Source organism: Manacus vitellinus, unplaced genomic scaffold (genome assembly GCF_001715985.3).
Source record: "Manacus vitellinus isolate BGI_N305 unplaced genomic scaffold, ASM171598v3 scaffold_50_pilon, whole genome shotgun sequence".
In the NCBI taxonomy this organism is placed as follows: domain Eukaryota; kingdom Metazoa; phylum Chordata; class Aves; order Passeriformes; family Pipridae; genus Manacus; species Manacus vitellinus.
In genome coordinates this window covers 4,586,586-4,598,668 of record NW_021940612.1, presented here as the reverse complement: position 1 = coordinate 4,598,668, position 12,083 = coordinate 4,586,586, and the positions used below count along the sequence as shown (strand labels likewise).

The window sequence follows — 12,083 nt, the reverse complement described above, 5'->3', positions numbered from 1 at the left end:
GGCTTGAGGCTACATAGTCCCCTTTTTGTGCAACTGAAAAGAAAAATAAAAATTCAAAGGTTTTTGCATGTTAGTTTACTGACTTCTCTGTTGATTTGGTGTTCTTTCATTTTCTTTCCCCCTCTATGCCAAGATTTTAGTGTTTCATTTTTATGTAATTTTGATGATGTTTATTCTACCATTATAATTTATGAACATTTTGTGGAGGTGACTATGACATCTAACATCTAATATCTTCCTTTTTTAAAGGAAAATCAGAAACTTAAGAAAGATCTTTTAGAAGCACAGACAAATATAGCTTTTCTACAGAGTGAATTAGATAGCTTGAAAAGCGAGTATGCAGATCAGTCTTTGAACACTGAGAGGTAAGTTACTTTTACATGATAATTTTCACCAGGGGAAAAATATCTGCTCTCTGATGTAGTTATTATGTATGCAGTTGTTTTTTTCTAAGTTTACCATAAAGGACAGGTACATGTTTGACACCATACCATCACTGCTGTTCTTATATCTGAAACAGCAAGTTCTGGATATGATGCAAACTCTCATAATTTTGCAAGAATGTCTGTTGATTTTAGTGGGACTTTAGTTAGGAATGAAATAAGAGTGTAGCATCAGCCAGTTTTTTTTCTCCGTGGCATGCACTCAGATTAGTATCTGTTTGAATATTAGGGAGAATAGTTTTGGAAGCCTTCCACATCAATCTCAAGCATTTTTTTGAAGTGAGTGAAAGGTGCTTCTAGTTACTGAATTATAAAAATAAAAGTTATAAAATACTGAGTTATAAAAATAAAAGAAAAGGATATCCTGTAAGGTATAAGTTTATTTAAACTTGGTGTTTGTTTTTTTTCTTTTCCAGAGACCTAGAAATTATCCGAGAATATACTGAAGACAGAGATAATCTGGAAAGACAAATTGAAATACTGCAGTAAGTTTTTAGTAATTCAGTTTTTTATTATCAAATTTTGTCCCAGTGCTTGTGGGGGTAAATATTTTGTATGCAAAAGAGTGGGTTGAGATTTGGAAAAAAAATACAAAATGAAAATATTGAAATGGCCTCAACTGTTGTGGAAGGTATCGTTCTTAATTGTTGTAGATGTTATTTTGCTGGTAAGACCACTATGTAACTGAGACAGTAACTCTGCATTTATTTTTTTTTCTTTTCTTAGCCCCAATGAATTTCTTTATGATAAGCTGAATGAGATTTGAGTCTATCCATGCTATCATAAAAATTATTGCCTGACTCATTTTTTTTTATTGCCTTTGCTTCTCCAGTAACTCCCTGTCTTATTTTTGTCTGGGAAGTACTACAAGTGCACAGTATTATACAAGAGGTGCACAAATTTTTGCTTTTAAGGAGGGTCACAATGAATAGATTTTTTTTATATCTTTAGTTAGTTTCTTTATCCTAAAAAAATTCTTTCTTTCAAGCAGATGAATCACATTTGTCCTTAGAGTCACCTCAGCAATATTTAGAGGGTATTCACTTTGTACAGAAATGGCTGTACTAGTTGATTTTTTTGGGGTTTTTTTTGGTGACCATTTCTACAGTATTTTTTTCCACTCAGGAGGCCAGAGATCATGCTGTAGAAGTGAGAACAGGTTTCCTAAGCTGGCACTGGGGACTAAACTTCACTGTGGCTTTTTCACATATAATGATTTTTTTTTCAGTATGTGTCAACATGTTTCTAGTTTCATCTTATTCTTTAGAAAGAAAAAAAAAGGGTTTTTTGATAAGTCCTTATTCAGTATTTCTTTGTGATAAGTTACATAGTTTTCAAGTTTTCTTTACTCCTGCAAGTTAAACTGTGTTTCCTTATTAGATCAGCTAATAGAAAGTTACATGACAGCAATGATGGTTTAAGAAGTGCACTTGAAAACAGTTTCAGCAAGTACAACAGATCATTGGTATGTATTTTTGATTTTGTTACATTGTACTAGAAGGTGTAAGAATTAACATACCAAATTTAAATTGGTGCTTCAGTGGCTAGGTCTCAGAAAAAATTGAGTTTAAATCAGTGGACTCACTGTGGAGATACTCTTGTGTAGTTGAATCTTGTTAGATTTTACTAATGCATTGTGAAATAATGGGGTTTTGTTGGAGCACAACTGCTTTCTGAGATGCTTTGGAAAGTAGTAATTTTTTTTAATATACTGTGTTCAGATGTATTTAATGAGGTAAATAAAGCAGCAGTTTTCCTTTCAAACTAAAGGAATGTGTTTGTATTGAGTTGCCTACCACTGAAAATACACTTTTTCAGAAAACTGCCCTTTCTCAATAGCAAGGTCTTCACCTAACCTGGACTTTTGTCCAGGCAAGTCACTGGGAAAATAAATAGCAGGGACTTCTGATAATAAAGACCTTAGTCAAACCCTTTTGGGCTATTACAACTCCATGGGAATCTATTATAACAGGTGTAACCAGACATCCTCCAAAACAGAGAAAGGAAGGCTTGAAAATAACGAAAAACCTACTCTACACTGCCGTTTTCCAATCTTGTGAAACCTGTTAAACTCTAAAGCTAATGATTGAGCATCATGAGTAAAGCAACTAACTTTTTTAGAAGGTTGGGGCCTGAATAATGGGCCCTCAAAGACAATATTGGACAGGAAGGAGGAAGATAGGGGTCATTGCCTGTTTCCAGTGTTCCGTGCCAATGAACATGAGTGCTTTTTTGCTGATACAAGCTACTAGATATTCACTACAGATGCAACAAGAGATACCATTTCCTTCTGTCATGCCCTGAAACAAAAGGGAGCATATTACAGAGAACACAGAAGAAACTGTTTACAGTGAATGAATGTGTAGAGGCATGGCAGAATATACAGAGTACTCTGTCACATTGTATCAGTTGAGACCTTTCCTTCACTATCTCTCTCAAGAATTAGGAGGTAGCTCTACTGATACTAGCTCAGCCAGTGACGTTTCCATTTTATTTGTAGTAGTCAACGTGCCTTGTTCTAAATATTACTTTTCAAAGTTTAGCAATTCAATCTTCAGGTGTAGTCAATAAAATAATCTTGGAATTTCCATTGTCTTTTGTGATTGAATGTGGTTGGTAGGTTCAGTATTACGGCAGCAGTAGGGTGTAAATTTTATTTGTAATAGGCCTTTTGACTCTCATCCCTATATAAAGCATGAGGTTTAATTAAATGTAAGTAGTTAAATACATATTAAAATACACATTTCTCATTTTGATGATGCATATTTCTTTTCACAACAAATCTGGATTCTTTCACTCTGTTTATCAAACTTATTATGCATTTGTTATGTATCTGTTGCAGCGATTAGCAAACACCTCACCAGGAAGTACCAATTCTAGAAGCAGTCCTAAATTTAATGGTGGACATTCTCCTTTAAATCTACGGTATGACAGGTAAGCCAGGCTTGCTTTTGTTAAATTAAAACTAGGGCATCACACTTTTCATAGTAGAGCAAATTGCTGTCAAATAACAGAGGGAATAATTCTGTCTGAATTAGAAGGAATGTGTGACCATAGCATAAGATCCAAAGTATACTGAAGTCAAGAGGAATCTTTTCAATTACTTCAGGAAGCTCAGGAAAACTCTTCTCAGTCCAAATAATGAATTTATGGAGAGTTCAGACAGCCTCTTGTTGATTTTGGACTGTTTTGTTGTATTGATTCTAGTTTGATTCTTGATCTCCCCTCCTTGTCTCCAAGAAGCTACAAAAATCTTCTGAGGACCTCTGTTACCTAGCTTACCGAGTACTTAAGACATAAAACGTTTCCGGTTGTATGTTCAGCCTGTGTGTCTTGTTTTCCCATGTACTGATTATTACAAATGTGGGCCTAATTCTTCAAAAGAAAAAGCACCCTCATCTCATACTGACATGCCAGAGCAATGAGTGCACTTGGCTATTTGTGCGGTAAAAGTCACAGAGAACAGTAAGATATCTAAATACAAATATCAAATGGTCAGAGGTATTTATTTTTGTACCTACTGGATACATGTCATTGATCAGACCTTCCTCAGATCATTGCAGAGACACTGAAGATACTGGGCAATGGAGACAACCCCAAGCACTATCAATCATGCTATAGTTTCACACTTTTTTTTTTTAAACAGCTAGATCTGCCAGCAAAAATGTGTGTCCTTACTCAGGTGATAGATTATTTTGTCTTCTTTTTCTTTCAGTGGTACTCCAAACCTTAAAGTTCTTTTTTACATTTACAGAGAGAAGAGTATCTTGGATAGGGGTGCTGTCTCTGTGAGATGTGTTTGCTAGCTGTAAAGTTTTGCTTGTCAGAAACTGTTTCCTTCTTAATGCAGCCTCTCTCTTTGGACCCTCTGCAAATTTTGAAAGGCATCCACTACTAAGTTGCATATTACATTGAGTAATTTTCTGAAGGAGTGCAATCCTTGCATTTCCACAAAAGTGAGAAATACAAGCTACTTTAGAGGAAAGCTTATGTGGTAGAAATAGAACTCACTCTTAACAGATGGCACTTAGTATCAAACGACAGAGAGTTTGTTTTCAGTACTTTGTCTCCTGACAGCAGATCAGCATTAAGAGCTATTGATTTGCATTCTGACATGTTTTGAAGCAATTTGCGCAGGTGTGTTTTTTCTTTTTTTATCTGTAACACACATCTTGCATCTAACTTGCTTTAAGCATGTATGAAATTCCCAGCATTGAATTCATGGTTCAGTGAGGTTGAAAGTTTGCTACTAAAGACCTTTATTTCAGGGAATGCCTGACAAGCTTAACTTTGTTATAGTATACGCTCTTCTTCTATATTTCAGTGATTTGGTATGGGCTCGTAGGTGCATAAATGCAAAGAGCATGTATGCTGTGGCAGTCTAAAGCAAAGATCACATTCATTCATGTGATTATTCTTTAGCCTTAAGGTATGTAAGTTAGATAGTTCTGAATGTTATTGCATGGAACAATGATACCCTGTCCCACCCATTTGGCCATGTGCAGGAATTGGACTCATTATTCACTTCATAATTTGGTGTTCTCCCCAGTGTACTCTGCTGTGCTGTGCCATCACGCTGGGAGGTCCCAGCCCCTCTGGGACCAAGTTATTTTTACAAGGATTGATGCTGACCTTGTCTGTTTTAGCAGTTCAGTGCCTCACATCCATTCCACATACAGCAAAGCCAGACTGTTTCTCTCTTCTGTGCTGTGACTTGAAGACCTTCTTTACCTCACTGTAATTTGTGCCTGTTCCTGTCTTGCTACAGGAGCATAATAATGCTTGTAGCCATCATACATTTTTTTGTAAGATTGATTATTTTAAGATTTACCCTATTAATTTTTCTTTTATGTAGTTTTATTTACATAAATAAAAGCTTTTTTTTTCCTGTAAGCCATACTGGCATTGCTGCATCCATTAAAGTATTTTTATATATTACAGCATCCAAAATGAAAACCAAAAAGCCTTTGAAGAAGGGGTGAGGGAAAAGAAAGGACTTCTGTGTAAAATCTTAGGTTTTACGTAGCCTACCAAACTATAAGAACATGTGTTTCAGTGACTTCTTCCACCATTACTATCTCCTGAACTTGGCTACTCCCTTTTCTATATTTACAGCTGTTCCTTATTAGCATGTGTGCTTCCATGGGGAAATGGAATCATTTAAATGAGACAGAGTATGTCAGGGTCATTTTATGTCTTAGAATAGGCCAAAAATTAGCTAAACCATTGTCTATAATTTTCTGCCTTTGATGTCTTCATAGTATGTAATTTTTCTGAATGTTCTTAAACAGTTTTTTTTAATTAATAAATAGACATACTGAAACATGGGAAGTCATCATCAATAACATAGATTAAATAATTTAATCTGAGCATTGTAAGAGAGATGATTGAGAAAGAAATTCTTTATAAAGGCAAGATAGGCTTGACATATGGCTTTAACATAGCATTTCTAAAAATCAGCTGTTTCAGAATGTCTCAGATTTTGTTGGGAAAAACAATTGTGTAATAGCTTATTCTTTTCCCCTCCAATATTTTCTTATTAGGTCATCTCATTCGTCTTGTGTGGATGACGATTTTGATTCTTTAGCCGTTTGCGATCCTATGCAAAGGATAAACTGTGAAGTTGACAGCTTACCTGAGAGCTGTTTTGACAGTGGTTTGTCTACCTTGAGAGATTCAAATGAGTATGATTCAGAAGTGGAATACAGGCATCAAAGGATTTTTCAAAGGTCACAGTGTATGCAAGAAGGCCTTGGTGGTGATGCTTCTGATACAGATGTAAGTGCCAGATTTACTCCTTCTCTGAGAAGGTTGGAGACAAAATTAGTTTCCTGGTTTTAAAATAAAATGGATCTTTCTCCATAGAGCAGTTAAAACTAAGTATTTGGGTTATATGTATTCAAGTAAGATTAGTAAAATTGTTTCGGAGAATGCATAAATATTTAGTTCTCTTTAAAATAAAATGTTCATTTTTACATTTTTGGTAGATTTCTGAGGTAGTAACTTCATTTTTGAACTACGCTTGGTTTTTTAAGGTTGTTAAACAGTTTGGAGAGAGGAGCTCATTTTCTAATGATAAAAAAGCAGATACTATAGAAGTAAAACAGGTTTCCAATCACTTCCTCTTAGTATGCTGTGGCAGTGAAGGAAAAAGCATATATGAGAAAGAAGAATACTCTTGGTGCATACATTGACTTACACGCTAAGTCTCAGAGAATTTAAAAATGTAAGAAGGTGTCATGCCCATTTTATTGTTAGCAAAATGGAAAGATTTAATGATGACTACATAGCAAGACTAGTATCAAACACAGTAGAACACGGGGTTTTTTAAGGCAACTCCTTTGCTGTGCTTTTAGTAGAGACATTTAATCTCTGTTTGTGGAGACTATGCTATGAATAGTGTTGATTACAGCTGTGCTGTATTTAGTTTAGCTTGAGTAGTAATATCATAGAGAGTAATGTCTTGTAGGTAAATTCTTAATATTTGTAAAATAGGCTTTGAAATAAAATATTTGTTTAATTGTTACTGTTCCTAAGCTGAAATTTTCATATGGAAATTAGTTTGCTCTATCAGAAAGAGTACTAAAAGAATGTATGCCAAACCATAAACATGTTTAAGCACAATATGTAGGCTATAGTCAACAGCAAATGGATAAGAATAAGAACAGAATAATCACAGTATTTTTACTAGAATTGCACAGCTCTATTTGGTCATTCATCTCTGTTTAATCCAAATTGTTAAAACAAATGTTTTAATGAATCTTGCCTGTACCTTTCCAAAAAAGTGTACTTTTTACACCAGAGAATTAATCTGTACTTTCAGGTTCCAGAGATCAGGGATGAAGAAGCGTACAGTCCTGATAACAGTACTGCAGTATTAGACTGGAAGCCCTCACGACCAGTAAGTCGAAGCAGCTCAATTGCTTCAACAAGGAAATACATATCTGCTCTCACTCCCCAGGTAACCAGTTCTTTAGTGGAAAAAGGAAAAAGAACAATACAGAGAATATACTTTCTATATAAGTTGCAATAGAGGGATTATTTTTATTTTCAGTCAGATGCAACCGAATGCACTCTAAAATACCCCAGTTCAGAGAAGGCTTACAAGATTGTTCTTACTGGAGATGCAGCAGTGGGAAAATCCAGTTTCCTTATGAGACTTTGCAAGAATGAATTTCGAGGCAATACCAGTGCAACTTTGGGTATAGTTGTTGTTCTTTTTAAAGTATTTAAATGAATTTTATTGCTGTTTTGCAGAAATGGGTGAAAAGATTCCATTTGTGATTGCTTGCTAGGATTGCCTGTGTATACAGACAGTTTCTTAGGGTGGGAGAGCTAATTGAGTTCTAAAGCTTAGCAGTGCCTAACAGTTGTTTGTAGGTTTGTAGGGTCCTGATCTAATTTAGTTTTTCTTTACAAAACCTGTTTCTGAACAACACAAAGCACCAGAAAAGAGAATTTCAGTATAAGGAACTTCTAGTGTTTGTATGAATGTTTTTGCATTTTTATTGCATTCTTGTTTTCTCAGCTCTTTCCTCTTTCCTTAGTATTTTGTAGTATCCTTTTATACTATTTTTGTCTCAATTTCTTTGAAGTGTTACTGAAGCTTTGGTTTAAATACAGCTAGAGGGATTTCTGACTGACATCTTGTGTATACTGTTATAGCTGTCAACTAGCAAACCTGTCTTAACAATTCGGCAGACTTAATTTTTCTTCTAATTGAATTATAGTTATATATTTGTTTTATTGCCTCTGAGTCAGGATTTTTTTTCCAATTTATCTTTTTTTCTCCTTGGCATTTGAAAGAAAGTCTGTTTTATAAAATATTTTTGTTTCTTTGATAAAACTGTTTAGCAGAATAAAAGAGAGAGAGGTCTTATTTGCTGTTCAGGATGCCATTTGTATCAATGCTTCTGGGAAAATGCTTGGGCAAAATATTTTTTGAAATAGTTTTCTAAAGACAGATACCTTCAGGGGATTATTGCAGTTCAAGAGTATGTGAACATCTGAAATCTCATAACCTATTAAAAGAGATGAATTTTGAAATAACTGTTGTATGTAGCATATAACTTTTCATTTTCTGTGGTTTTTTAAAGGTTATTGATGTTTTCTGTTAGACTATACACATGGTTTTTTTCAGGTGTGGATTTTCAAATGAAAAGACTAATTGTTGATGGAGAACCTACAGTGCTACAACTGTGGGACACAGCAGGGCAGGAGAGGTTAGTGATCCTTCACACTTGTCTATTCTGAATTCTTTTGTTTGTAAAAGTCATTTGCCTTTTTTCGCCTAGGTGAAAAAAATCCACTAATGGTGTAGTCCTACAGCAAGTCAATATGGCCATATGTAAATACCTATAAACAGAAGTGATTTTTCTCTTCTGAGACTCCAAGACAGGTGCAATGTTTTTTTGTTAGCTTTGGTGATGCTTGAGGTAATCTTTTTTCCCCACAGAGAGAAGTCGTTAAGGTTCACCACAGGATTAATTAATTAAATCCACGTGTCCCTCTTTTGCAATGCAAAAAGATGCACATTGTTTTTCTGTTTTTAGTCTTTAGCTTTCTTTGTCCTTACACACTTTTTAAGCTGGATTTTTCTGAGACATTCCCTTCCCTTCTCCCTCCTCTCCTCTTCTTTCTTCTCCTCTTTGAAAATCCTAGTCCTGATTTGCATTGTATTTAGGATATGAAAACTTCTTCCCAAAAACTTTAGAATTTTGCCGTCTCTTCACAGATTGCTGAATAGATATCCAAGATTCTTAAATTATTACATAAAGTTTCTTCTATGTCATCTTTTCTTGAGAGCCATTACTTCTTTACTGACAGCCTTCGGAGTTTATTGAGAGATTAATCTAGCACCTTGGAAGTCACTTTAATCTGTTCATTGACCAAAATTTCTGTTGGGCTGTATGAGCTTACTTTTACCTGAATGAGTGATTATGTGAAGCGGGGAAGCAGTGGCCCAATCGTTCTCCTTCCATGTAGTAAATTTGTGAAGAATATTTTAATATCCAGTGTAAATACAAAGTTGCTGTACTTGGTTAAATACATTGTGTAAAGTTCATGTCAAAGATAGTTAATCCCTAGAATAATTTTATTGGTTTCCTATCTTTTTTCAAAGGAGGTAAAGTAACCCCCTCAATTTAGGAAGTTACATGTAAGTGAATCATAGAATCATAGAGCCATTAAGCTTGGAAAAGACCTCTAAGCATATTGAATCCAACTGTTAACTTAATACTGTTGTATTCACCACTAAACCGTGTCCCCAAGAGCCACGTCCACACATGCCTTTGTGAACACTTACAGAGATGGCGATTCTGCCACTTCTCTGGACAGCTCATTCCAATGGCTGACCACCTTTTCCGTAAGGACATTTAGTGAAGAAAATCTAATCCTCCCTGGCACAATTTGAGAACAGATTATCTGTGAAAGAAACACTGTAGATTGTTTTGATATACAAAATATTGGTTGTTGTTTAGGACAGAATCCTGTTGATCCTTAGGGAGCACTTGTAGACCTTCATCAGCAGTTTTTAAGAACTACTTACAAAAGAAGCTATGAGAAAACTCATCATGTAATGTGCAGAGAATCTTACAAAGTAGTGAAATTAAGAAATGCTCCTTTCTTATTGATGTTAAATTTAATTATTTTTTAATATGGCCTTATGCAGACCTTTTTTTTCTTAAAGATTCCGAAGTATTGCTAAATCATACTTCAGAAGAGCAGATGGTGTCTTGCTACTGTATGATGTAACATGTGAAAAAAGCTTTCTTAACGTGAGAGAATGGATGGATATGATTGAGGTAATACCCTTAAGTATAATACAGCTTATAAGCTATGTTTCACTGCATTGTTAACCTTATTATTTATAAAATTTTATTATCTGTAAATTGTAGTTAGCCAGACTGCAGGCTCTCATAGGAGTAAAAACTACATTGAAGTCCTAAATGCATCCTGACATATTCAGTTAGCATGCAATATGATACATCTTTGTGTAAAAGGTTGTCGTGGAATCACAACATTTCCTTTGGAAATGAACATGAGAACCCATTTCAGATACCTTCTTGTGGATGGCTTGAGTATTCCTTGGAGTCTTTGCATTTTAAACCAATATTCTTATTTTTTTATTTGATTGTGAATTTGCATTTAATGCAAAGGCTTTTTCTCTTGTGCTGAAGTTGTTTAATAGGACGAAAGTGGCAAGCAAAATATTTAGTTTATCTTCTGAAAGCATTTTTTCTAAATCATGGTAGTCACTTTTCCCATAGTGATTTTGTCATATAGCATTTGGATGCAATAATTAATTCCAGTAGACTAACTTCACATATTAAATGAACTGTCAGGAAGCAGGGCTTATAGGAATGGAAGCATGTCTTTGCAGGCTGATGTTTAAGCTGACTGCTTACATATTAAATGGTTTACAAAAAGTTCTCAGCATAACTTTCATAATTAGCCAGCTTTCTCTGATAGTGCACAAGACCTTTTGTGGGAAAGAAATCAGTGTGACATGATGGTGTTAGTTACTTTTTTGTATACTGAGTGTTCTAGCAATAAGGAAATAAAATTCTCTTTACAGGATGCAACTCACGAGAATATTCCAATTATGATGGTGGGAAACAAGGCAGATCTCCGTCAAGCTGTTACAGAACAAGGGCAAAAATGTGTGCCTGTAAACTATGGAGAAAAGCTGGCTATGGTAAAGTTGAAGTGTACCTCTTTAGTATAAAAGGATCTTAAGAACTTTAATCTGAAAACCACATAAGAAGGTAGTAAACAGAAATAATTTTCTGGTCATTTGTCCAAATCCAGTAATGAGTATTCATGGATACTTTTCATTAAAACTATCCTGTTTTACTGGTGTTTTCTGGGTTAAATCACATCTCAGTGTCTAATAAGCTTAATTTTGTTATTGGCTGGGATAGTCTTCTCAGTCTTTTTTGTGAAAAAAGTGGTTGGACTAGGAGACTGAGTTTGCTCATTCAAATATGAAGCATGCTATTTAGTTAGGCTTTTCGACTGGCTTGTGTCTGTCCTGGTTTTAAGTGGAATGGTTTCACTTCAAGAGGCTAGCTTGTATTTCTGCCACATGTGCAGAAACAAAAAAGGAATTCTCTGCTATGAATAGAAGTGTGGACAATTTTTTTTGCATGTATTTATATGGGGGCTAAGAGATGCATAAATCCTATATTTGGCAGAAAAATATAGGGAATTTTAAGAGTCTTGAGTCTCTAAGTGCTTGTACAATTGCTTGATTGAACTGCAGCAGATACCATGTCTGTTACTTATGGAATTATGTTTTTGGTTAACCTAGACTATCAGATGCTGTAGTTTGAGTAACTAACAAACTAGATTGAGTAACCTGTCCTAGGAACTCTCTTCATATTTTGCAATCTTGTGAACAAGAAGATTGAGTTTGGAGTTAAGAACTATGATATGTTTTTTATTCCGTTTATTAATTCAGACTGTACTAAATATAAAACAGATATAATTAAGAAACAATTACTGTTTTCTTTCACAGTACTAAAGTGAATATTTTGGAGAATTAAGAGCATTAAAAGAAATCTTGTTGATTTAAATGTGTATCATCATTGTTTTGTGTTACTGAGGAAACCATTTGTAAATAAATGTACATGTTCACAT

At 34.7% G+C, this 12,083-nt stretch overlaps 1 protein-coding gene across 1 annotated transcript in view; it reads left to right on the top strand.

The window, feature by feature from the left end:
- RASEF (RAS and EF-hand domain containing) overlaps positions 1-12,083 on the top strand; it is a 32,956-nt gene that overhangs the window by 15,583 nt on the left and 5,290 nt on the right. Inside the window, 10 exon segments of the mRNA XM_018080911.2 lie at positions 250-365; positions 860-928; positions 1,824-1,908; positions 3,286-3,377; positions 5,987-6,221; positions 7,267-7,404; positions 7,498-7,645; positions 8,584-8,665; positions 10,132-10,246; positions 11,020-11,139. Coding sequence (XP_017936400.2) covers positions 250-365; positions 860-928; positions 1,824-1,908; positions 3,286-3,377; positions 5,987-6,221; positions 7,267-7,404; positions 7,498-7,645; positions 8,584-8,665; positions 10,132-10,246; positions 11,020-11,139 — 1,200 coding nt within the window.